The sequence below is a fragment of the Rhipicephalus microplus genome, chromosome 6 (genome assembly GCF_043290135.1).
Source record: "Rhipicephalus microplus isolate Deutch F79 chromosome 6, USDA_Rmic, whole genome shotgun sequence".
Classification (NCBI taxonomy): Eukaryota; Metazoa; Arthropoda; class Arachnida; order Ixodida; family Ixodidae; genus Rhipicephalus; species Rhipicephalus microplus.
Window position 1 is genome coordinate 175,784,910 of NC_134705.1, and position 27,691 is coordinate 175,812,600.

The window sequence follows — 27,691 nt, forward strand, 5'->3', positions numbered from 1 at the left end:
CATCCCGCGCCGCATTGTTAAAGCTGAGTACACTTCAAGTGCCCCTTGTGAAAACACGGCGAGAAAAAACTGAACAGTTTTTTTTTTCATAAAAACAAAACTCTTTCAAACAAAGGTGTGTGTCACAAATAATAATACGCCAAGAAAAAAAGTAAGTAGTAGTTGTGGAATGAAGTCATTGTGTACCCATGGAGCACGTCACTCTAACGTAGCAGCTCCCTTTTTCGGTTTTGACTCATGGTTTGTTGCTTATATAAAATCATTGACCAGTCTCTCAACGAAATCGATCACTCTAGCCGTTACAGGGTTGTTAATACTATTGTAAAATAACACCATCTCAACGTAGTCCAAAATGCACCGGAGTTCCCCTTTAAGGCAGGCCAAGTTGTCGAAATTTCCGGAACCATCAACTACGGCATCTGTGATAATCTTATTGTGGTTTTGGGAAGTAAAATCTGCAATAATTATTATTAACCGTCTGAAATGCTTGACAGGTATTTTGTGTCACGAAAATGGGTGAGCGCTGTTGCATTTTTGCAATTTCTCTGTGGGAGTACAATGGGAGGGGCAAGAATGGGTGCGGGTGGATGATGATGACAAGTGAACTTTATTACAGTCCGGAGAAGACGCAGGGGAGCTGACACTTTTTCTTAGGATGCAATGCCTATAATCCGAAGGAAACCATTATTTGTCGGTCCTAAGCGTCCTGTTAAGCACCGTTCAAGGCAGTTCCGCGAATTGTAGTTTCACTGCGTTGGCTTCTGCGTAGCCGCTGGCCACGTCTGCTGCTGAGGGGCCGCTTCTCCTTGCTTCCGCAACGACGTGCGGCTCCTTAACTTTCGCAGCAGCTGCTTCGGCCTCACGCTGCATCACGTCTTGAGAAGTGTAGGCTCCGAAGTACAGGGACACCAGCACCGGAACTAGAGGCACCGGAAACCCTGCGCATATGCGAAATTTCCGTGACGTGAAATACTAGGGTCTATTAGTAAGTTACGGAAATACGGTACGTTACTACCGTACCGCTCCTCGCTTCCCGGTCATCGACCTTTTACCAGTGAAGGCACCCAAACACCACAAAAAAATACTTCAAAAATTACTATTGCTTTGTCACGCCTCGTTGTAGCCTGTCAGTATACGCATCGTTATTGAGGGACCTGTCGCGACCGGAGGACGCACTGTCACTGGAAAGGAGGGGCGCTACCGTACTGCCTTACCGTATTTGCGTGCTATATTTCCGTTACTTTGAATCAGTTTCCTATGCGGCACCTATAGGCAAGGGTGTTTCACCCTTACCTAGATGCCGTATAGGAAACTCTGGTTTCATATACTATAACTATGGTTTCACCTACACTAACGTCGTTAGCTATGTGTATAAGTGTTGGGTTAACTGTTGTTTTCGTCATTTTGTTTGCACCCGAAGCGAGTAGTGGAGCTCGCCCTACTTTTTGTGGCGCTCATAACCATCAGCTCTCTACATATATGTAATAGGGATAAGGGGCGCTGCTACTCAGAGAGGAGGGTGCAAAGCAAGCCCCATACATTGACATATTTGGGAAAGGGGGCGCTGCGACGAACCATCGCATTTACTGAAGGAGAACTCGGCGTACGCTTACACTCTAAAAAAAAAAGAGCGAGTAAAAGGGGTGTCTTTTTGTCCCACAACAATAATCGTCATCTATATTGTGTTTTATCCTTGCGCTATCACCATGCGCCCGGTACATTCCGATCACGATCGACATGCACATTATCAGGGTTGCATTGCATTCTCGATAGGAAAGTGGCCAGCGCCGAGTTTTCAAGAAAGGAAGCGCACGTAATAAACCTGATGACGATTATTGTTGTGGGACAAAAAGACAGCCTTTTTACTCGATATTTTTTAGAGTGTATGCTTCGCACATAACAGGGTAATCTTGGCCTAAATATATATCACATACTTTCGTTTCCACAGCCTGCAGTTCTGGTCATATCAGCGTAGTTTGCCGAACGTGTCGTAACCGGCGCGAAGCTATAGGAACGTGAAAATAAGGGGAGGAAAGATAACAGACGGGAGCCACACGTTGGTGCCCGTATGTCTTTTTTTCCCCTCATTTTCATGTTCCTATAGCTTTGCGCCAGTTACGAAATGTTCGGCAAACTAAGGGAACAAATCGCCCAAGAACAAGTTCTTGTAGAGTTGATATCAGCGTGATTTCAACTCGAACTCGTTGAGGAGAGCCATCATTATCTTTAGAGACCAGATTCGTTGCGACATGACGTCGTTAGCTCTCACAACTACGCAGACCAGCCGTTATACTAAAAAAAACGTTAGCAGTGGCTTATCTCGGCTATGTCAGGATATACGTAGCGTAAGCTACTAACAGACAAACCATGGACCGACGGATGGACGAGCACGAATAGATAGAAGGACGAACAGACTAGCGAGTAAACGATCTCACGCGAGTTGAGCGCCAGCTTACTAGAGACACGTCACTCCAGGACCTTGAAGGTCTTCAGTGTACCAGGAGGTGTGCGCCGCGTGGTGTCACTGCTCCTAGCGCTTTCGCAGAACTGCTCACTCTAGGCCACGCAAAACTGCTCGACCTCGGCCAGTGTAGCCGGTGCGACAAAGCTCTTGTCGGGTTTGAATTGCAATTAAACTTCTAAACTTCGTAGCATCACCTACGCTGCTGCTGTCCTCTGTCGCGTTTCCCACCTCTTGGTATTCATTACGCCGCTGTATCTGCCCTCATAACGTTAGCTACCCGGCTCCATTTTTAACAACAGAGCTGCCATTTAAACAACAAAGCTGCTAACGCCGATGTCACAGACCGAACACTCGGTGGGTATGCGCCGCAGAAAGCGGGTATGTGCAAGGTAGCTCCTAGCCTAGTGTAACCATGCGCATAGTAGGGTATAGCAAGGGGGTGAGAAAGGGATGTGAAGAGCAGTATCTGAGAGTTATAGGGAGGACAGAAAGGAGGAGGTGAGAGGTATAATGCATCGTACAGGTAGCTTAGCAAGGAGATGGGAAAATGAAGTGTGAGAAGGACTGATGATACGGTGAAGAGAGGGAAAGAAGTAGGTGAAAGGGCAAACCATAGTTTAACCATTACAGTGAGTGTAGCATAGCAAGGGATGGGAAAGAGAGCATTTGTCATGATGCGGATTCTGGAGCAGCATAGCCATAAATGGTAGTAGCCCGAGGGTGAGAAAGTGAAGTCAGGGTGAGATGGGGTGATATGAGGGTGGGATTAGTTTCTCTTAATATCAGGTGGAATATCTTCTACCCTTGTTTGTTCTTTAGTATGTTGTCCGTCTGTTAGAGTCCTATTCCGGCGATTTCTTATTTCATTGCTCGCTGCGTGGTTTCCAACTTATCGAGTTCCTGTGTCACACTCCAAGCTTCTGCGTGTACAGCGTCCAATGCGAAGTGTCGACTTACCGAGAATGACTCTCTTAAAGAAAATAGTCGTAATCTCCATGTCGACCAGATAAAACATGCACGCCGTGATGGTCAGCAGGTAGTGTGGAGACCCCAGTATGGCCTTCACGATCCTTGTTCTTTCAGGGCTCAGGTACTTTGCCTGCAGGATAGGCAGAAGAGTTGCATTCGCAAAGAAGAGCACTGAAATCAAATGCTGAAATATGGCATTATCGACAGTAAATCGAATAAATTCGATCTGGTGATACCAATTCATGTAAAACGCAGGCGAGAACAGTAGAAACATCGATGAAATGACAAAGTCAAGAAGTTCGCAGCTATAACAGTGAACCAGCACTCACAAATTATACAACATTGAGCATTGGGAAAGGTCATCGTCCTTTAATTAATGGGTAAAAAAGAATGATTATGGTAGTGGTGGCAGTTAAACGCGACAGTGTGTTCTTAAAATGTCGCCACATTAACCATTGACACCGTTTCCATTGTTTTAGATGCGAATCAACTCGTTGACTAGCCCGTGTAACGCTGTCCATCCATGTCTCCTTGCCAACGCGCCGCACCGCATTCCCCGCCGCCGCAGTTGTTGAAACGATGCCAAGTAGGTCAACTCGCAGATACGCATTTATGCCACTCTCTCCATCACCCGCAGCAGCTGCCGGCTCCTCCTAACACACCAAAGTGGTGTTGCTCCTCCGCCTGCTCACAACACTTCTCCCTTCCTGCACCCTCTCCGCCCTTGCAACGCTGGACCACACGTCGAGTGGAAACACTCTTTTGGCTCGTTTATTTGCGATGAAACTTACACGAAACCCAAGCCGCCTCCCGTGTTTTTGCGTTTCAAAGAAACGTTTCCTCGAGTTTCGCTTCAAACCGTTCTTCCAGCACCCGCGTCGACGCCCTGTTCAGCAGGGTCAACGCTGTGCGCACCGCTGCTGCTTTGAATCCCGTCATGTTTCCTTTCGGGGAGATGTTCCATAATTTTTTAGGGGCGAAACTCCTTATAGCAACCCTCGTTCGTCCCTCGCAGCCGTTGTAGTGTGTAACAAGTATAACATTTTGACCTCCAAGGTGGTGCCGGTGAGAGATTTCTTCTGTGGGTTGTTGAACAATAAAAAATAGGGCTCAATGTACTTACCAATGGCTGCTAATGGGAAATGAGAGACAGGATCGAGCATTCGGCTTTTAGTTAACGCGCACGCTGCGATCCCCATTAGCAGCTATTGGCATGTACATTGAGCACTATCTGACAAGAAAGGGTGGCTACGTTATACTCGCTAGGTGTAACCTCCTTAGTTTTAGAAAGGTTTAGCGAGCGTTGGGCCGCAGTGCCATGTATACAATGAACTAGTATATACCATGAATGAACTCGAGGTGGTTAAAGGTGGGAAGTAGATACGAAGCGCAAGCCGTTAGAAAGTAAAAGCAGAGTTCTCCTGTCTCTCATTTCCCATTAGCAGCCATTGGCATGTACATTGAGCACTATCTGACAGGAAAAAGTTGCTATATATATGTTATACTCGCTGGGCGTAACCTCCTTGATTTTAGAAAGGTTTAGCGAGCGTTGGGCCGCAGTGCCATGAATACAGTGAACTGTAGTATATACCATGAACTCGAGGTGGTTAAAGGTGGGAAGTAGACCCAAAGCGCAAGCCGTAAGAAAGTGTGCGTGTGCCACCTCTCGTTTAGTCCTTGGAATGTCTGCTGGATGGCGGTGCTTCTATATGGGGAATATATGATGAAAAGATGCGAGATGGTGGTACTTGGAGTGTTGAATAGATGGACGAACGGACACACAGACAGATACATGAATGGACGCATGAACGGACGCAGGGGCGGATGCGTGGACGAACGCAGGAATGGACGCACGAACAGACGCACGCACGGACGGGCGGATGGACGCATGGACGGTCACACAGACGGACGCATGGACGGACGGAAGCAAGAACGAATGGACGGACGAATGCTTCGCCCCACTCTCCATCATTCACTCCGTGGATAGGCTGCCAGTTTTTTTGTTGTTGTTGTTGTAGTCCAACACTGGTTTCAATCCCGCATGCCTGGTTTTATTTTTCCCTTATCGTACATGGGTGGTGTCACATGATTGCGCTATACGTCTCCGCTCTAGCCCTACTTCACTTTTTTTTTCTTCTCATAAACGTTTCACACTTGGTAACTAGATCAGGTATGTTAGTTATCCGTTCCGTTTAATCATAGTACCATGGAGTGTGGGCGCGCATTCATTTTAACGCAATCAATGAAACCAATTGACATCGATGCAATGCACATTTACGCCAGTTTAGGGTTCGCGAAGCGCTTGAATTAAGACGTACTCGATCAAGACGTACTGGTCGAAAAAAGCACAAGTCTGCAGACGTGCGCGTTGGAAGAAGCGAAGCCGATAAGGCCTCCTTTACTTGTAAGGACTACGTGACGTATAGGTCCTATGCTAGTTTGTTTCCTTCTCCAAAGAAACTACGTTTCCTGCTTATTTTTCTGGTGATGCGTGCTTGTAGTTGCAGATTTTGATGGCGGCGTTGTGGTGCACAGGAAAGCCGGCGTTGGCTGGGTTTCTCGCGTACGAAACTTTCCCCTGCTCGCCGGTCACATTTGCGTATTTGTACGCGCCGTTCTTTTTAATACCATGTGCTCTCTCATATCGTGGGCTTTTCGGTTATCAGCCGCTGCTCATACAATATTCTGATTTTTTATCGAGATAACGTGTCGAAATTTTTTATCGAGATAACGTTGCCACACTTCATTGTTGCTTGAATGTGAACGCGTGACCTCACGCTGCGGCGTCTGTGCCAGAACAAGTGCCATGAGGCACAATGGCCCCTCACAGCACACTTGCAACCAATCAGAGGCGCTTGGCCTCCTCCGTGAATAGGAAAAAAAAGGCACAAAGAAACAATTATAAGAAGAAGAAGAAAAGAAGGACACAAAAGTGGTATAACAGGTTCACGCGCACCAAACTTCGCTTGCGCCTATTTCCTTGATAAGAGAGCCTTCGTTAGACGGACAAGTAATATGGGCAGTCCAACGGGGGCGTGAAGCGGCATAAAGACTACAAGCCTTATTCGGTCCCAACGTGAAGCGGCATAAAGGCTATACACCTTTTCACAGAAAGGAAAAAAAAAAAAAACACCGCCATGATGGGCTGTGCGCGGGAGTACGAAGGCTAAGGGCGCAGCGTTGTCAGTGCATTTTCGAGGGGACGCGCCAATTTGCACAGCCCAAGGAGGGCTATGGCGGCGCCCAGGGAGGCGTTTATGAAAAGGTGAATAGGCCTTATTCGGTCCCAACGTGCGAGTGGCATGCTTCTAGCTAGGACACTATAACGTGAACCATCGAATCTATATAATAAACTTATTTCATCAATCCTTAATTTTTTTTTCTCGTTGACTGACGTACTTCGAAGCTCTTGGCGCAGTCGAGCCTCTTGATGTGAGCCATGACCACTTCTAGCGCGATGCCGGTGAAGCTGAGCGTCGCCCAGAAGGTGACCGCCGTGGTCATCGAGTGCCAGACCCAGACGCACGTGAAGGCCGCAGCGACGCCAAGAACCCGCCACTGTGTTTTCTTTTCGGGGCCCACTATGGGTGTGTACACGTACCTGTGAAGGAAGCGGGAATTTAATGTGGTTAAGTCATCTATTAATTTTATTTCCTTAGGTATCATATAAGCGTCGTCAAACATTGCGAAGAGGCAGGGCAGTGAGCAAACAACGGTATTGATCATGAAATTTTTGTGCAATGAATAACGCAATAACTTGTACCTAAAAGGGGTCCTGAATCACTCTTCAAAGTAATCATCAAATGACCTCAGTATCAAAATCTATTGCTTCGCGAATCAATCGCCGCAAAAATTTTTCGAACCCTACAAGTACGGGCGAATTCACGGGGATTCCTCGCACGCTTCAACGCTTCGTCTACCCAATGGTCCACTAAGACTAGCGCGCTCGAAGCTACGCAAGAGGGGGGGGGGGTGGAGTCAGAGGCGAAGAGACGTGTTGGAATGAATATACGTCAGCGCGTGTCGTGACTTTAAGCGCGTGTCATGAAACGCGATCAGTCAAAAATAAACGCGGAACTAATTTTATCCTTCGGAGGGATTACATTAGGTTATAGCCACAGGGAGGTTTTCTCTGCTGTGTGCGAGTGCATAAGGGCAACAAAGAGATTACCCTCTTGACCTATTGTTATTATTTACGGCTACGAGACTACCTGAATGCCTGAATTAGCACAGTTGATCCTGCCGCCCGGTTCTTGGCCGATACCCCTTTGTGGGCGAGTGCCAGCAAAGCTGAAGGTTCATCATCATCATCATCATCATCTCCCCCGTTTGATTCTGTTGCGCAGTAGTGTCACTACTGGGTAATATACACTATCGAGCACGGTGCCAAGGGCACCCCGTGACAAGAAGCTATAGCGCGATCCAAACGCCGGTCTTGGTTTATGTCAGATATATCTGCCCATCGCAGTAGTCTGTTGTATACGACATCATAAAGAAGCCGCCAACACCTTCGAAGACAGTGACGACGAGGCTCTGTACGAAGAGATGGAGCTTTAGGAAGTGACAACTTAGCGCACATCGATGCGTTCGTTCGCCTGCGCGCATTGAGGCCCTTTATGAACAAGTGCGTCCTCCGCTTGTGAACTCTCTTTGCCGCGCACCATTGCGAGACTTCTGAGCCATTCACAGCAGCGTCTGCTTTCCGCCGTGTGTCTTTTACCATGAGGAGGCTGTCTGGAGACGCACGTCATCGCTTCATTTATAAATTAACATTGTGAAGCTTGTTTTTTTTTTTGAACTGACCAACCCTAAGCACCTGTATGGTTGCTGGTGACACATCAGCTATAGAGTGAATGATTTCGTGAGGTTGTTTAGTCCCTGTATTCCTTGTATAGTTAGCACTTGTAATAAAAACGCAGGACTCGTTCGCTGGATTTCGTGCCAACCGGTTGTTCCCCCGCGATCTCCGACGACAGCGCAGCTCTCTGGCCAACTGGCTCGCCCAACGCCATCTACTGACGCCGACAAGAGCTCTCGCTGAGTTGTAGTGTTCTAGAATAATTCTAGAACACTTTAGCTGAGTGGTGCCTTGTCCTCGGACTTCTGCGACCGTGTCCATTTTTCCCACCTTCTCCTTACTTCCGTATGTGGCTGTCCCTGCGCCTCGCTCTCTCCTTCCGCTTGTCTCTATCTCTAAACCTTTAATTCCTCCCTATCCATTTTAATTCCTCCTTACCCCCATCCCCTGCACAGAACTGTGGAGGTGCCCTCCATTGAGAGAGAGCCAGTAACGGAACTGCGCCTATTCCTTCCCTTTCCCTGTTCAATAGTGACTTATAAGTGTGGTTTAAGGCAAGTACAATGAGTGATTCATGCGGACTCAGTGGGGCTAGCGTGCGTAATGAGCTTAATTTTCCATTCAAGGTCACACCATTCAAACTTCAGCAGCTAGAAGGAGCCGTAGACCTACTTTTTGATCCACAGGTGGAGGCCATGGTCAAAATACCTGAAAAAGAGCGGACACCAATCTTCAGCAAAGTGATTTGTATTCAAAGGCAACAACAAAAACATCTGAGAAGTATTGCATATACGTATCTTTATATGTGATGTACAGAGTAAACTTCCCAAGCTACATATCGTACGAAGCTTTTTTTTTTTTTTTAGAAAACAAGTGTTCGCTGTGGATTATACCGGCTTTACAGGTCAGAAAAGAAAGAAAGAAAGTTGGGACCTACCTCCAGAAATGCGAACAAAGGTGCCCCCTCGCGATGCATTTTGGAGGCGCTGGAAGGGTGTGGCCTTCGATCCTGGCACAGCCGCCTGAGACGCCGTACTGTATGCGATACTTCATGTAGAACATCACGTTCAGTATGGCGCCCAATCCCACCAGGCTCGTCACGTCCAGTTCTGAGACCAGGGAAGGCGCCTTAATCAGTGCGGCGCTGTACGCCACAACGTAATGAGTAAAGCGCGAAATCGTCCAGGGTAAGTCGAACAGGCGCAATGATTGAGTGAACCCCTGTGCGTGTTCCAGATAACGCATATGACAATTTTTTGAGAAGATAAATGCAGTGATCCACGAGTACGTAATGCAAACACGCAAGTAAAACAGAAGCTTCGAGAAATCCGCACGAATCGCCCAAAAGGAAGCTTTCCACATCACAGAAAGTTCGTCCTCCATGGTCCAGTCAAAAGCTTCCGGTTTGTTAACTGAGGAGCTTCTGTTAATGTACATACTTGCGTCTACGTTTGTATAACAAATGGCTCGATTGCTGTTACTTTTTTATATGTTATGAACCTTACTCTACCATGCGGGCGTCCGCGCGACTTATTTGCCGTCTTTCCATATTCTATAGACTAATATGAACAATATATTATTGGTTTTAAGCGAAGTCGAAGGGAATAGGAACTTCGAGTGCGAATCATGAAACGCGATCGCTCTCTCCAGGTGCGATTCATGTATGCGAATGTGGCTCACTGGGTAATGTTCGCAGGTTATATATAGAGCTCGCCGGCGGCATGTGGTGGCATGCACCCCACGGCAATAAGGGCGTCCGACTCGAACTCGCTGCTCCTGACTTGTGTCGGCTGTTAGCCAATAGCGTGTTATCTGCCGTGTGACGTCAAACAGCAGGCATAAGCCGCTACGAAGAGGGAGAACGCAGAGCTTCGTCGAAAAAGGAGCTGCCTCGGAAAATGTCACTTTCACGCTCCGCTTCTGAACAATCTTAGCCGCGCTCGGTTGCAAGATTTTGCTGTGCTGTTCGTGGCAATTATTTAATTTCCGTTGCACGTACTGGTCCTACAGCATGACCTGTGTTCCGCGGGACGTGTTGTCACCGAGTTCTTAGCCTTGTTCATGGCCCCCTTTAAACTGCATGTTGTTTAGGACGATTTACTTGCATGTCCGTGGCTTGTTCTTACCACCCTTGTGGGGAAACAGGCAATGAAGAAGCGGGCAGACCAGGATTGCAAGAACTCGTATCGACACGATGCACACTTTGTGTGTTCTCCTTGCGTGCCACATATGAACAAAAATAAGTTTGAACAGCGTCCCTCACCTGTAAAAGTAGTGACACAACAAGTCCATGAGAAGAAAGTGGACGCCAGATCGCAGGAGGCCGGCGGTGAGCGTCGCGATCTCACGAACTGTGAGCGCCGGCTTTGGCTTCTCCATCTGCATGCATACAGCCACGTTGCGAGAGCGTGCATGGATCAAACAGTGCTTTTGTATTTCGGTGGACGTAATATATGTCTACTTTACTGTGGCGATAAAGGGTTGTGTTGCTGCAATGTCATCCAAGCTCCAAAGACTCGAGTTTACGGTGAACATATTATAACATTTGAAGATATGTTTTCTGTTTCTCTTTTTTAACATGCAACCATCCAATAAATGCAAGAAGTGGGCCGCAGTACAGAACAGGGACCACAGAACAGAGCACAACATTTTTTTTTCATTTAGAATGAATCGTTACCATTGAGTCCAAACTGATGATTTGCTATGATTGTATCATCACAGGTATATGTTGCATCGAGCAAATGAAAACCGAGAAAAGCGATATTTCAGTTCTTTCCAATCTCTTGGTTCCTTCTGTTTTATCAGCCAGGTGACTTCAATACACTGTTGTACAGGGCTAGGTTTTCGCTTTGTTTTTCCTCATATTGATTTCTCGTCTTGCAACCGTACGTGTCACAATTTACTGTCCAAACTATGCCGAAGGTGAAGTTGAAGGCATAAAATGAGTAATCATGAACACAGGGTGTCGCTGGAGCCATCGTTACCTCAAGGAGTCCTGTCTTCATCAAGGCAGCAAAGACCCCTTATTAATATGTTTAGTAGTCGACAACCTGTGTTCAAGGCAAGGATCATATTACTTCCAAAAAGTCTGAGCGCAATAATTCATTGTTTCGAGCAAAGCACTGCTACTCGGCTGTGAAATTAAAAGGAAAGTTGTCTCACCGAAGAAGCGAAGTCACTGTAGTTCTGCACGGGCCCGAGGAAGAGCGTGGGCAAGTACACCGCGTACGCCAGCGTCTTGAAATAGGTGGCCTCGTGGTTACGCTTTCCTCTGGCGGGGGCGCCACCATCTGTAGTGTGTCGGATGGTGTCCAGACAGAAGCTGCAGCATCGGAGCACCGTCCAGTAGAAGGACACAGCGGTGACGTAGTATTCGTGATCTCCGTGCGTCTCCAGCACAATCTGGAGATATGGAGAGAAAAAAATTTAACATTATTTTGCGACCAGGCGCGTTCTCTTTGCCTGTGGTGGGAGAAAGAGAAACATTTTGTTTACAAATTTGTGAATCAAGTATGAGAGAAAACTCTATAGTCTGGGGTCCCTGGGACGATATCGGCGACCACTTCCGAACCAAAGCCTGATGGACCTCGGGAGGCCCGTCGCAGAGGGCATCGTCCGACAGCTCTTTTGGGAGGGAATAATTTAGCAACGCACTCAACTGTCACATGTAACGCTGTCTAGAAGCTGCCAAAGCCCGTGGAAAAGTCTGCGTGGTGGTCTGGATAAAGTTTTGAAGGTACATTCTGCAGAACGACAAAGAAAATGGTCATGGAGCATCAAGGGTGGAGGGAAAAGGGATGGCTGTACTGCGTGCGTTTATTATTGAAGCCTCAATAAATCCTTAGATGCCTCGTCAAACGTGAAAGGCAACCGACGGTGTCGTCGGCGTCAGCACTGAAAAAATCGTCACATGATAACTCCCTTTGACGTCATCACGACGTCACATAAAGCAAAAATTAGTGACATAACTGTTACCTCGTATAACGTGACGCCATATGACGATGCCATCATACGATATAATCGCTTTGTCAACCAAAGGCCGATCTCGGTGGCGGTGCTGCAAAACCACGTGAGATGCAGAAAGCTGAAGCGCCTCGAATCCCAGAGGCAGCACAAGATCACGTTACGTGCACAAAGCTTTCGGCGGTGAGGTGGAGAGGATGGCTGACATTAAGCTTTGGCTGCATGACCTGATCTCGGAAAGGAGCAGCGCTTCGAGATAGGTAATAGTGCACTTGAAGTTGTAAAAGACTATGTCTACTTAGGGCAGGTAATAACCGCAGAGCCTAACCACGAAATTGAAGTAACTAGAAGAATAAGAATGGGGTGGAGCACATTCGGCAAGCACTCTCAAATTATGACAGGTAGATTGCCACTATCCCTCAAGAGGAAGGTATATAACAGCTGTATCTTGCCGGTACTTAGCTACGGAGCAGAAACCTGGAGACTTACAAAGAGGGTTCAGCTTAAATTGAGGACGACGCAGCGAGCAATGGAAAGAAAAATGGTAGGTGTAACCTTAAGAGACAAGAAGAGAGCAGAGTGGATTAGGGGACAAACGGGGGTTAAGGATATCATAGTTGAAATAAAGAAGAGGAAATGGATGTGGGCCGGTCATGTAGCGCGTAGACAGGATAACCGCTGGTCATTAAGGGTAACTAACTGGATTCCCAGAGAAGGGAAGCGGGTTAGGGGGAGACAGAAGGTTAGGTGGGCAGATGAGATTAAGAAGTTTGCGGGTATAAATTGGCAGCAGCAAGCACAGGACCGGGTTAACTGGCGGAACATGGGAGAGGCCTTTGTCCTGCAGTGGACGTAGTCAGGCTGATGATGATGATGATGATGATGATGATGATGATGATGATGATGATGATGATGATGCATGACCCGATACCACAGAGGGCTGCCGACTTACCTGGAAGAAGTCGTACTTGAACACGTCGTAGTGTGCCACCATCACTATGGCCGCCACGTAGCACAGCGAGGGGACGCCGGTCCAGGTGAGCGCAAAGAAGACTGCGTGTTCGAAGACGAAGAACGCGGCGCTGTGCCAGCCGAGTGTGAGGGACACGAAAAGCAGAGAGTAAGCGGCATGGTATACTGGAACCACCTGCACATTGCGTGAAAGGTAAACTTCGTAGAATCGTTCTGTTGAGACACGTTGCTAGCGTAAGAATCACTTACGCTAGCAAAGTCACCTCGTTTTTCGAAGTAAACGTTTTTCAAAGTGCTCTTAATGTACTACTTTCAGAGTACTTTCAGAGCACCTCGACAGGATAGGCAAATACAAGAAAAGGTGAATTTGCCTATCCTTTCATATTGGAATGACCAACTATGTTCGGTAACTGTAGCTGCGAAGAAATGATGGCTCATATTCTATGTGTCTGCTTCAGTTTCAGTGCGCTTGGAAACGAACTTTACAATACGTTAGACATATTCAATAATCCGCAGGTCAAAAGAAGGGGACTGGAACACTGTCCAAATTAACCATCCCCCGCAAAGCTGCTGTTTAAAGAGTTGTTGGGCTTTTTAGGAACTTCCGGGCTTAAAGTGCCGTAATTATAATCTGTTTTGCTTTTGTTTGTTTTTTGCTTCCCGTGACGTTTCTTTTTGTTTCCTTTCATCCCCCCGTTGCCAATCGCAGGCTAGCCAGACTGTCCATGAGCTGGCTAACCTTCCTTATTTCTGCCTGTTACATCTGTTCATCCTTCCAAATTTATGTACCAGCGATTTGCACTCTCCAGCAGCAGAGACAAATTTCGAGGGCTGTGCTTTCGCACATTATATGTGCCAGAGGCAATCCGGGAGTCGGAACTATAACGGGGGCATCATATCTTGGACATGCATAGACTTGCACACTCACCGAAGGCACCACGTGAGAGAGTGCTCGACCGATGACGGAGTGCAGCAGAAGCCAGGGCCAAGTTGAAACGAGGTATTGGCGGCTTCCCCTCCATTCCCGGTCAGAAAGGTCCTGCAGCGGTGGCGTGCACGCACATTACATCGTATGCACGCGCTTCCGCATAGGTGCAATGGTTGATCGCAGCGCCCCCCTCCCTACAATTTATTGTGTGGTTGCAGCAAATTGATTATTTATTCTATGGTTGCAGTGCCTAGCATATTTTAGGCGCTATATTATGAGGAAGACTTTCGCGCACTGACTCTTGGGGGACTAGAGTAGGGAGGGTGAGGGCAATAACCCTAGAATCCTAAGGTTAACTTGTACTGAAATCTGTCTGGCTGTACTTGTAGGCCGAGGTGGAGCAGTTTCGCGTGGCTTACGGTGAGCAGTTGTGTGCCACCGCGATGGACCAGTGACGTCACACAGCGCGCAGCTGGCCAATGAGCTGGCGCGCCGAAGGTCTGGAAGCTCCCGGAGTGTTCACAGCTCTCGCTACGTATATCCTGGCAAAGCAGAGCTAAGACACTGCAATGTTCTCGAGACGCGAGACACGCAAAAAAAGAAAGAAAAAAGCGCTCACGCGATGTTACATCAATAAGCCAGCGCCGGCCACTACATCAAACAGAAGGAATAGCGGCCATGCCATTGCACATAAACGCTTCGAAGCGCTTCATTGATATGTTCACTCATTATTTCATGGATGTCTGTCAGTGAGTGCATGAGTGAGAAAGAGAATGTGTGTGTGTATTTGTTCGTGTGCGTGCGTTTGCGATTGAACGAAACGGTGCGAACAGTTGTCCGATTGTAGGCGAAAGACGCCATCCGCGCTTGTGCTCCCAGTTAGTGTGCTAGAAATTCTAGTACACTGTAGCTCGTAGCTTTTCGTCGGCTGATTTCCGTCGTCTCGCGCGACTTTCGAGTTACGCGCGCGGCGACGCTATAACCGTACTTGCGCGCACAATTTTCTCCCTTTTTGATGAGTCGCGTCGTGTGGTGTCTTTTTTCTGAACTATTGGCAAGACGGTGGTAGTCAAACCGCCACCGCTTGTCCGTTGGTATGCGCCGTAGCCGCTGTGGCGCTGATGACGCTGATTATCATGGACAGCGACTGGCTTGTGCAGTGTATCATGTCTCGGTATGCCCTACGATGCATTTCGTATGACTGGAAACAACCATAACCCCAGGGGAACGTGCACAGACTTATTCTTCCCGAATTCCGGCTATTTTCGATACCGTAAAGCAGCGATAATGAAGGCAAAGCGAAATTCCCAACTTAACACGACATACCATTTATGACCAGTAAACCTTGTATATGCCTGTACACACCGTTTTTTACTCAATTACATGCGTGAGTGGTCGATGTCACGCTTGATCGACGCCCCTCCACGGTGGTCTAGTGGCTAAGGTACTCGGCTGCTGACCTGCAGGTCGCGGGATCGAATCCCGGCTGTGGCGGCTGCATTTTCCACGGAGGCGGAAATGTCGTAGGCTCGTGTGCTCAGATTTGGGTGCACGTCAAAAAACCGCCGGTGGTCGAAATTTCCGGAGACCTCCACTACGGCGTCTCTCATGATATGGTGATTTTGGGTCGTTAATCCCCACATATCAATCAGTCAATCAACGCTTGATCGACGGTACAAGGAACGATCCCACTATATACTTCGCCCTCTCATGACCATTGTGGATATGCCGTGTTTTTTTTTCCTTTTTTCCTTGTTCCCCTACCAATTGGTGTCAGCAACACTGGGTCATTCGATGAGAGCTATGTGGCGCCCCCTGTTCAGTGGACGGTGCCTAACTTAAAACAAAACGGAGAGGAGACAAAGTGAGGCGATGGTGGACACCATTTCGACATGGCGGGGAAGCCTATTAGCGGACTTTGCTTGTACAATGGAATAGCTCTCGAGTGTATTTTTCCCCACAATGACGCGTAAAATTCTACTCACCCAGTATCTCTTGACGCCGTAGTACGGACTTTCCGTCAGGTGGTGGCCCGCCACGCCTCTCAACGTCTGCGGAAGGTTTGTATCTGGAGGAGTCGCCGAAGAAGAAAGTAACCAGATTGCTTAGTGTGCTTTTTTTTCTCTTTTTTCTTTCTTAGGCCTGCACTCCGCCGTCAGTGCGTCAATGTGCTGGTGGACGTTCAAAAGATGTGCAGTGACTTAATTGCCGCGTAACCTGCCAAACGACGTGGACATGTGCACATCAACATTAAACAGTTTCGCATCCTTAGTCATATTTCGTGGCAGTACGCGTCTAATCAAGCCCTTCAGGATACTCCTGCACTAGCGGAGGGCAGTCTTTTTCAAGACCAAGCAGAAACCGGAAATATTCGATTAAATTTTTTTTTATTAAACTGTTTCAAATGGAACATGTATAGTCATTTGCGGCCGCGCCGTGGTGTTCTAATGTACTCTGCTCTTGACCCACAGGTCGCGGGATCGAATCCCGGCTGTGGCGGCTGCATTTCCGATGGAGGCGAATATGTTGTAGGCCCGTTCGCTCAGATTTGGGTGCACGTTAAAGAACCCCAAATGGTCGAAATTTCCGGAGCCCTCCACAACGGCGCCTCTCATAATCATATGGTGGTTTTGGGACGTTAAACCCCACGTATCAATCAATAGTCGTTTGAGTCCAAGTTCTGAGGAGCTTCGCTCATCGGTTGTATTCGTACACAACTGCTAGTTTGACTTTTTGCAAGGGAAAGACTTTCTGTCGAACAATTATACGCCTTGGGACTACCTCGAAAATAAATCCTGTCTACGTGTCTAGTTAGATGGCAACTATCTATTGCACGTGCATGCGTTTTCTGAACTGAAAATTAACTTGCGTCATCGTATCAGTTAGGTTTCAGCTTTAGCAAGTAATACCACAGCAATAAATTCAACGTAGTATTAATTACATGTGATGGCGACTTCTGTTAACCTCAGCTTAGAAATCCTCGATACTTACTGACATCGCTGGCCGCGAAGCGCCACAACGCGTACGAAGACATCGCAATCCATACGAGCCAGTGAAGAATGCACGTTGCGCACCTGAAAGGGGAAGAAATTGTTCGTAAGTAAGCATACGTATGATCTACGGCGGCGCCGGAGTCACGAAGAAGTCGCGCCGTATATGTATACGTCCGACTCGAAGACTCAAACCATTTTTTTTTTCTTATTTGGCGAAGTGAGTCGATTCCTGTCCGTCAACGGAAAATTCGTGAATATAACATACGTACACACACGCGAAGATAAAATGTTTAACAATATACTAATATCAATCACAATTGTTACGGAACAATATATAACACCTAGAAGCATAAGCCCTTTATACTAGTACTACAGCGACTTCATTGTACACTCGCGTTAAAATTACTAATTTCAGTGGTCGCTGTTCGTTGGTAGATCATCATCATCATCAGCCTGACTACGTCCACTGCAGGACAAAGGCCTCTCCCATGTTCCGCCAGTTAACCCGGTCCTGTGCTTGCTGCTGCCAATTTACACCCGCAAACTTCTTAATCTCATCTGCCCACCTAACCTTCTGTCTCCCCCTAACCCGCTTCCCTTCTCTGGGAATCCAGTTAGTTACCCTTAATGACCAGCGGTTTTCCTGTCTACGCGCTACATGCCCGGCCCATGTCCATTTACTCTTCTTTATTTCAACTATATATGATATCCTTAACCCCCGTTTGTCCCCTAATCCACTCTGCTCTCTTCTTGTTGGTAGATATAAACTGTAAATCACCTGTGGCACATGCTCGCCGATGGATGGATGGATGGATGGATGAACTTAAATTATAGTCCTGGGACACGCGGCTATGTGGATTTAATAAAATATTGCTTAGAATAGAATACTATAACCTTGCTAAGAGTGAGCACAGCATCGATTAAGCGCGCAAAAAAAAATGCAACATGGAAAGCGAGCACTGGGAAACGTTTTAACTCTATATACCTTTGCTTCGGGGAGAACTCCTCCCCGTGTCCGGAGTCCTTTGCGTGCTGTTCCGCGGTCATCGCGCAAGCGTTCTGACCACTCACCGACTCTGAGATATGCCACCAGCTCGTTGCGTTCATGCCGTAATGTGCATCCATTGACCAAAAACGCGAGATCTCTCGAGACCAGTGGCACGACCGCTGGATAAAAAAAAAAAAACCTTGCGGCCGTCCCAGTGGACAAACTGCAGCCGTTGGCGTTCGGAAGTCGTAACAAGAGTCGGCGGCCGCGGGTCATACTTATACAGTAAGGCCTCTTTTTTTGTTGTTGTTGTTGTGTTCCTGCTTGTCTATTTTTTATTATTACTACTTAATTTATTTTTATTTTTATTTTCTTGACACGTCCTCCTGACGCATCGTCAGTTCTTTGAAACTCTCGACGAGCGCTCCGGGCGCCGATGATCGAATTACTCGACGGCTGACGACTGTTCACGCCACGATCAGTTTACAGCTTGAAATTCGCTTGTACAGCCCCCCCCCCCTCCTTTTTTGTTTTTTTTTAATCCTGAACGCACGAGCGTTAGTGGCCGCTGCTTCGTTTACAAACTTTTCGGGAGATGGCGAGAGATGGCGTAATTTTATGCAAAGCACTCCCCTGTCCTCTCACCTAAATTTCGGAAGGGGGGGGGGTGGTGCTCCCTCTTTGCCCCCGCACTGCCTGACGGAAAGTGCACTGACGGAAAGCGCATTGCAAATGCTGAGCCTGGCCTATATGTCGGTAAAATACACTGTATTGTACTCATTGATTGTGCGTTGTGAGTTACTTGCACTCATGTTTCCCTTTATAGCTCTCTTCCTCTGTTAGCCCCTCACACATCTCCTCGCGTATGAGGCGAAAATTCGGCAGATCCCACGTACCTTAGGAATCGACGTTATGCGAAGCACGCTGAGGGAAGGTGACCGCGTTGTAATTTTTTTATAGAGCGACGGGTTATGAAATGACGCTAAATATGTGTGTAAATGTTGAACGCACAGACACATGCAGAAGAATTTGAGATGTTTATATGACCAGCTGTTTGCATTTGCGCAACGATTCCAGCAGGATCATGAGTACTAGAAATACTATAAAAGCGATAAGCTGATAAGAAGCACTGCATGCTGCTTGCGAGGATGGATGGTAGCCCTGGGCACTGCTACATTAATCAACTACAGCGCACGGCACCTAAATACAATTTATGTTAACCAGACGTGACGGCTGTATCAAAAGAGTGCACATGTAAGCTTTATGAAATCAGATAGCCAGCACTGCAACCACAACTGACGTCTCACGAGCATTATAGGGTCTACTTGAAAATCAGTTCCGAGGCCTGGCGTGGCTCTGACATAGAATGCTTGATTGTCGTGCACAATTCCGGCTAAGACCCTGACTATAATTCTTAGCCTTCGTCTGGCCAACGCTGCCGATGTCAGGTTTTTTCTTAATGATCACGCGTTGAAATTGGTCATGTGTGTTCTCATCGTTCCTATAGGTAGGTGCATACTAAGTTTCAATCACCTGTGGCACATACCGCCCGCGGTTATGTGCCACTGTCTGGCGGCAAGTGTTTGACGACGTACGTGAGGGGATTGTGATATTTGTCATGTGAATTGATAAGCGCGTCAAATTCGTCGTACCATCTTACCTTATAGTTCTCATATGAATTTTGGTTCACGCCAAGTTGAGGGGGTGATCACGAGTGTGCACCCAGACGTTAGACGTAAGCGGCTAGATGGATAGACACCAAAAGTGTTTACGGTATACGCAAAGAAATTCTTCGCATTTGAATACTGTGCGCAGTCCAGTATGCATGGGTGTAACCTTTCGGTCCTTCATGTATTTTTTTTTTCGTTAACGTTTCAACACGAAGCAGGACAAGGGCACAGTTTCTCTTCTTCTGGGCCGTCCTTTTTTCGTACTGTAAAACTGCTTCTGCAGACCGGACAAGAGACACGGAAATGACCAAGACGTGTGCCTCTATCTTCCTTGTCCTGCTCCGCTAACTTTTGCCGTAGTTCTTATCTCACTCACTCAGAACGAGTTCGCATTTGTAGCACGCCAATAGCACAAATCTTGTTCGCATAAAGCGTATAGGTGAAACGCTCACTTTATATATATTGTGGGCATTTGTTACTTGCATTGTCCTCATCCCTGCATGATCGCAATCACCATCATCCGCTAGTCTCTTTGTCCTCATTGCCACCCTGGTTCATCACCATCGTCATCGTCTGTGTACTGGCTCTGCCCGTTCGTTTTGCGAGGTCTTTCCTCAATTAAACGCTGTCGCAACCCAGACTACCAAGACTTCATACGTGGTGGAGGTGGATTTTCGGTCCTCTTACCTCCCGCAGCCCGCTCTACCCGCTAGAGCTTCGTTCAGGCCGCCGATTGCGCCCACTGTCAGGCAGCATGTCCCAGACCGAGCCTACCGGCGCTCATGTCATCAACCATGCACCGACGCAAGCTGCCCCTCCTATTTACATACACGGACATCAGCGGGAACCCCCGCTCTTCGCTGGTCGTCGTGGAGAAGACGTAGAAGACTGGCTCGACGACTACGACCGCGTAAGTGTCGCTAATCGGTGGGACGAGGCCGCCAAACTGCGTTACGTCCCATTTTATCTGACCGGAGTCGCAAAGACATGGTATTTTAACCACGTCATTGACTTACCCGACTGGGATACCTTCCAGCAGCAGCTGCGACACGTTTTTGGCACCCCAGACATTCGATCCGCCGTCGCGAAGAGGACACTTGATACTCGCCGACAACATCCCGGTGAATCGTACACATCATACATCGAGGATGTCCTCGCACTGTGCCGGCGTGTCAATCAATCCATGCCGGAATCGGACAAAGTGCGCCACGTATTGAAAGGCATTGGGCCTGTTGCCTTTAATGCACTCGCTGTGCAAAACCCAGCTACCATCGCTGATGTCGTGACGACATGCCAGCGCCTTGATGCGCTGGACTCCGTTCGCCTCCAACCAGACATTGGCGACCACCACTCCACGTCAGATGGCCACCTGCGCGACCTCATCCGGGACATTATACGCGAAGAATTGCGGTCCATGGGCTTCACACCTCCTACACCACGACCTACACAGCCTTCGGGAATGCCCTTACGTGACATCATCAGGGAGGAACTTACATCCCTGACAGGCTCTGCGCCCGTACAGCCACATGCTTTACGCCCCATACCCACGTACCCTGAAGTTGCTGCCGTGCCTCCCAGCGACGCCCACGTGACATTGCCGCGTCCATCCTACGCGTCAGTTGCTGCCGCTCCCCCGGTCAACTACCATTCCGTACCCCCTGACCCTCCGGCCCACCTGACCGCGCTATCTACAGGTGCCCCGAATGTCTTCTATTCCCCACCGTGGCGCTCGTCTCGCCCTGTTTGCTACTACTGTGGCTATCGCGGCCACATATCTCGTTTCTGCCGAAAGCGCCAGCAAGATGAGCGTCGGAACGACGTGCGTGAACGGGATTTGTACGCCGGGGCGTCTTATCAAGGTCGGCGTTATTCGTCTCCCCCGCACCGTTCTCCATCTCCTCCTGCATCGACTGCACCACGAAACAGCCGAAACACGAGACGCCGCTCGCCTTCGCCCTTCCGCCGTTCCACTTCTCCACTTCGGCCCGCCTCATTCACCTCTGAAATTCATTCGGAAAACTAAGTGATGCAGTTTGTGGAGGAAAAACTGCATTCGGAGTCAGAACTGAAATTCCTCCACCGGGCCCGTGTAACATGGTTTCTGTGGAAGTGGAAGGAGTGCGAGTCGATCCTTTGGTGGACACAGGTGCGACATTGTCTGTGATACGTGCTGATTTGTGTGAACATTTAAGGAAAGTAATGACGCCTTACGATGGCCCCACATTAGTTGCTGCCCAGGGGAACGTCATTCGCCCTTCCGCGTTTTCTACTGTGCGTGTTTTCATCGACGGCATCCGCCATCATGTCCAGTTTGCTGTCCTGTCCCGCTGCTCTCAACAACTAATTTTAGGGTGGGATTTTCTATCATCTGCTTCCGCGGCGATTTGTTGTGGACAACGCGTCGTTCACCTCGCTGACACGGACTACATGCTTGACGACGACAATCAGAAGCCACTTCGTCTGGTCGCTGCGAAAGACATCGAACTGCCGCCACTACAAGAGCAAATTGTCAGCATTACGTCCAACGACATCTATCACGGGGATGTATTGGTCTCACCGTCACCACTTTGCGTTCGCAAAGGTATAGTTCTTCCGTCCGGTGTCGTTCGTTTTTGCAATGGCTCGGCACTTGTCACCGCTGTCAACTCTACACCGGAGAAGATCTTACTGCCACAGGGCACTACTGTGGCCCATGTTGCTGACTTCGAGCCTGTATTTGTCACGCCACTTCAGGCCATCGCATCCAAAGAGCCTTGCCTCGGTGAGCATGTTTCTTCCTCCGCCTTTACCACCACTATCAGCAGCGAATTGACATATTCACAGAGGCAGCAGCTGCTCGCATTGTTACAGAAACATGCAAATTCTTTCGACATTTGCTCGTCTAAGCTGAACCGCACTAATACTACAGAACATCGAATTCAAACTGTTGGGACATCTATCGTACACCGCCGACCCTACCGCGTGTCTCTGACTGAAAGAAAAATTATAGAAGAAAACGTTGCGGACATGCTTAAACGGGAAGTCATCCGTCCTTCATCTAGCCCTTGGTCGTCTCCCATTGTTTTGGTCCGCAAAAAGGATGGCTCTGTGCGTTTTTGCGTGGACTACCGGGCGCTCAATAAGATCACACGCAAGGACGTGTACCCTATGCCACGCATTGACGACGCCCTTGATTCCCTACAAGGCGCGGAATTCTTTTCAAGCATCGACTTGCGTTCTGGGTACTGGCAGATTCCCATGCATGAAGACGATAAGCATAAAACGGCGTTTGCAACCCCCGACGGGCTATATGAATTCAACGTGATGCCTTTCGGGCTCTGCAACGCACCCGCGACTTTTGAGCGCATGATAGATACCGTGCTGCGCGGTCTGAAATGGAAAAGTTGCCTGTGCTACCTGGACGACATTATTATCTTTTCGTCAACGTTTCCTGAGCACCTAGAACGACTGGATCAAGTTCTGACGTGCCTTGCCGGCGCCGGGCTTCAAATAAACACTAAGAAATGCTCTTTCGCTAGCAAACCTATCAAGGTCTTAGGACATGTCGTTAACAAAGATGGTATCCGGCCCGACCCTGACAAGATTTCTGCAGTCCTTCACTTTCCGCGTCCCGAAAAACCAAAGGAGCTTCGCAGTTTCCTTGGCCTCGCCTCCTATTTTCGCCGGTTTATCCAGAACTTCGCTTCTATTGCTGCTCCATTACACCAACTACTCGCTTCGAACGTCCCCTTTCTGTGGTCTCAAGAATGTGAAACGGCATTCGAGCTGTTGAAGCGGTCACTCACGTCTGAACCTCTGCTCTGCCACTTTGACGAAGCCGCACCGACTATCCTTCATACCGACGCTAGCGGCCTTGGTATAGGAGCCGTTCTTCTACAACGTGACAAGTCTTCCCTAGAGAAAGTTGTTGCATATGCCAGTCGCGTACTCACACCTGCTGAAAATAACTACACTATAACTGAGCAAGAGTGTCTGGCTGTGGTTTGGTCGGTCCAGAAGTTCCGTCCCTATCTCCACGGCCGTCACTTCACAATCGTTACGGACCATCATGCCTTATGCTGGCTTTCTACACTGAAAAACTTGTCCGGACGCTTGGGTCGGTGGATACTACGCTTGCAGGAGTACGACTTTGACATAACTTACAAGTCAGGCAGAAAACATCGAGACGCCGATGCTTTATCTCGTTGCCCGCTTCCAACTACCCATATCAGCGTTGGTGAGAACTCAAACGCCACATCTACCAAAGTTCATACGCTCGCATCAATAACGCAACCCTTTTCGGACGACCAGGCAACATTTATCTCCCACCAGCGGTCCGATTCATACTGCAGACGCATGATGGACCACCTTTCGGGAGTTTCTCATCCACCAAACGCGCGACTCCGTCGTCAACTCCTGCACTTTAAGCTGGACAATGGGGTTCTCTACCGCCACGTCTACCACCCTGACGGTCAGCGCTGGGTTCCTGTACTGCCACGCTCTCTTCGACTTCAGGTGCTCGAAGCCTTCCACGACGACTTGACCGCTGGTCATCTTGGTTTTAAAAAAACTCTTGACCGCATTCGATGTCGTTATTACTGGCCTGGCCTTTCTTCTAGTGTAGCGCGGTACGTCGGTTCCTGCTACCCATGCCAGCGTCGTAAACTCCCCACGTCTGCACCTGCTGGACCTCTACAGCCACTTCCGTGCCCGTCAATGCCTTTCGAGGTTGTAGGTGTTGACCTTTACGGGCCTCTCCCCGTCACATCTGCTGGCAAACGATGGATAGTGACCGCCGTGGACCACCTGACACGATACGCTGAGACTTTCTCTGTTATTACAGGCTCAGCTGTGGAAGTTGCAGACTTTATTCTTCACGCAATAATACTGCGTCATGGGGCTCCTCGTGTACTGCTTAGTGATCGCGGCAAAGTGTTCCTGTCACAAATGGTAAATGAAGTACTCCGCGCTTCTGGAACTACTCACAAGACAGCTTCAAGCTACCACCCTCAGACAAATGGTCTCACAGAAAGATTTCACCGAATCCTTGCAGACATGATAGCCGTTTACGTTCAACCCGACCACAAAAACTGGGATACTCTTTTACCATTCCTGACATTCGCTTACAACACCGCCGTTCAGCGAACAACTTGCTACTCACCGTTTTACCTCGTGTACGGACGCACCCCGACTACCTTTCTCGACGTCTCCTTCTTTAGCAGCCATGGGAATTCGTGTCAGTGTTCTAGCGAAGAATACATTTCCCGCCTGGCTCAGTCTCGCCATCAGGCTCGCATCAATACTGAAGCGAGACAGCACGAGCGAAAGATCACCTATGACGAATCCCACCGCGTTGTGTCTTTCCAACCTGGTGACGAGGTGCTGCTTTTGACACCTATTCGCACTCCTGGTCTCTGTGACAAATTCCAACCACGCTTCATCGGCCCATACATTGTTTTAGAACAGACTTCTCCAGTTAATTATCGTGTGACACCACTCGTCGCCCCAACAGACCGCCGCTACCGCAGCACAGAGATTGTCCACGTTTGTCGCATGAAACTTTTCACGCGACGTTCCCCGTCACTTTGACTTACGGCGGCCAGGATGTCCGCTTCCAAGTGGGGGGAATTAGTGTGGGCATTTGTTACTTGCATTGTCCTCATCCCTGCATGATCGCAATCACCATCATCCGCTAGTCTCTTTGTCCTCATTGCCACTCTGGTTCACCACCATCGTCATCGTCTGTGTACTGGCTCTGCCCGTTCGTTTTGCGAGGTCTTTCCTCAATTAAATGCTGTCGCAACCCAGACTACCAAGACTTCATAATATATATATATATATATATATATATATATATATATATATATATATATATATATATATATATATATATATATATATATATATATATATATATATATATATATATATTATGAGACCACGTCCGGTACGGCAGCAACCAGGTTATCCTTTTTTAATCCAGACGCACGAGCCAGAGAGGCAGCCCGCGTGACCTACGATGATGATCACTACAATGGTTTGGTCATACAGATGAAGATAAAGTACATAGTCAGCGCTCACACTATTTTCCCCCCTTCGCGAAAGAGGGCAGCCAGTTAGAAAGGGTTGGGAGGCCGAATATATCGTTTCAGTCGAGAGACGTGGACGATCTCGGTGTGGCGGCGACGGTGATCAGGAGCCGCGTTGACAGGAGCAACGCGATAGTTGACTTCAGATGTTCGTTCCAGGACGGTGTATGGACCGAGATACCGGTGAAGGAATTTTTCGCAGAGCCCAGGTACACGAACAGGTGTCCACAAAAGGACTTCGTCGCCTGGGCGGAACACAACAACTCGACGCTTCGCATCAATGTCGATTTTTCTCTTGTCCTGGATGGTAGCAGTGTTGGCGCGGGCGATTTCACGGCAGCGGGCGACGCGAGGGGCGAACTCTTCCGGGAGAGATGAAGATGGACTGGAAGATGTGGACAAAAAGGTGGTGTCCAGAACAAAAGTCGGTACACGGCCATACACGAGAAAAAAAAAAGGGCTGAAATTCGTAGTACGCTGTATGGCAGTGTTATATGCGAACGTGACGAAAGGAAGTACAGTGTCCAAGGTTTTGGGATCCAGTTGAACGTACATGTAGATCATGTCGGACAAAGTTCGGTGAAAACGCTCAGTCAGACCATTAGTTTCTGGGTGATACGCTGATGTGGTCTTCTGGATGCTGTCCGAGGCCTGTAAGACTTCAGCAAGGACATGTGAAAGAAATGTCTTGCCACGGTCACTAAGGAGCACACGCGGTGCGGCATGTCGTAAAGTAATGGCGCGAAGGAACAAATCGGCTACTTCAGAGGTAGCACCAGATGAAAGAGCTGCCGTCTCCGCGTAGCGAGTCACAATAAGGTCACAATATATATATATATATATATATATATATATATATATATATATATATATATATATATATATATATATATATATATATATATATATATATATATATATATATATATATATATATATGTATTGACCTTGCGCATAGTTCGTGCGCCAAAAGAAAAAAAAGCTACACGTTTAGAGTACCACAAAGCTTTAATTTACGTTATTTCAGAACGAACTGTTGACTTTGCTGAAATCGAGCACACCATTGATTAGCACACGTTTAAGGGGCTATACTTGATTCGTTCGTTTAGAATCGCGCCGCAAAAACGACACACACGTCCAAAACAACGACATTGCGCAAGTGTCATTGTCTTTTTTTTTTAGTTTGCTTGCGCGATTTTTCATTTCTGAACTTTAACATCATTGAGCAAAACGAGCAAAGAGAGAAAGAGTATATGTATATAACGATGCAAGATAGCTTTGGATAAACATCATAACTCGACCTTTGCTTCGCGGAGAGTTCCTCTTCGTGTCCAGAGTCCTTTTCGTGCTGCTCCAGGGCCATCGCGTAAGCGTTTCTGCCACAAAGCCAAGCACTCGACCGATATGGTCAGTCACCGTCTTGCTGCGTCGACACTTTTCTTTTTTTTTTTCAAAAAATACGCATCTTCGATCAAAACGGCGAGATCCCGAGAGTGGTCGAGCCAATGCGTCAAGAAATTTTGTTATACGTCGGAGAAACTGCAGCTGTTGGCGCGCGGAAGGAAGTACTAAGTTAAATTGAGCCACGTGGTCTGCCTCTGGAAGAAGGCGTTTTCTCATTGTCTCAGTTCTTGCTTTTTCGTTTTTGCTTGACGCGTCGTCAGATCTTCGAAACTCTTGACGAGCAGCTGTACGGTAATTAAAGGTTAGAAAGCGACATAAAGTGCCTCGAAACAGAGACGCGGCTGCATGTATATACAGATCAACGGCGCTGGCGTATTTCACGTTCCCAGTCGACGTTCTTTCAGTGGACTTGAAACGCCGTAATGTGAAGAGAAAGCAGACAGACACACAAGTACATAATCATGTACAAATGTT

The 27,691-nt window shown here is 48.0% G+C and overlaps 1 protein-coding gene across 2 annotated transcripts; it reads right to left on the reverse strand.

The window, feature by feature from the left end:
* Positions 1-588: 588 nt before the first annotated feature.
* On the reverse strand, positions 589-27,346 carry LOC119168294 (protein-cysteine N-palmitoyltransferase Rasp). Of its 2 annotated transcripts, XM_075867077.1 has the most exons (12): positions 27,115-27,346; positions 17,086-17,168; positions 16,080-16,162; positions 14,095-14,205; positions 13,147-13,341; positions 11,394-11,633; positions 10,495-10,610; positions 9,169-9,375; positions 8,904-8,939; positions 6,833-7,034; positions 3,422-3,563; positions 589-938 (listed from the first exon to the last, which is right to left on the reverse strand). In XM_075867077.1, the coding sequence occupies exons 1-12, from the start codon at positions 27,174-27,176 to the stop codon at positions 721-723; spliced, it is 1,695 nt and encodes a 564-aa protein (XP_075723192.1). In that variant the 5' UTR covers positions 27,177-27,346; the 3' UTR covers positions 589-720. The 2 variants fall into 2 exon arrangements, with proteins under 2 accessions (XP_075723192.1, XP_075723193.1); XM_075867078.1 differs by lacking the exon at positions 9,169-9,375.
* Positions 27,347-27,691: the final 345 nt, after the last annotated feature.

Bases quoted from the DNA above. Each gene is read 5' to 3' on its own strand.
- LOC119168294 (XM_075867077.1), bottom strand. From the start codon at position 27,176: ATGGCCCTGGAGCAGCACGAAAAGGACTCTGGACACGAAGAGGAACTC. The intron at 14,206-16,079 runs GTGAGTAGAATT...CCACCGCTGCAG, and splicing joins ACGGCGTCAAGAGATACTGG to GACCTTTCTGACCGGGAATG. The intron at 10,611-11,393 runs GTGAGACAACTT...GTATGCATGCAG, and splicing joins ACAGTGACTTCGCTTCTTCG to ATGGAGAAGCCAAAGCCGGC.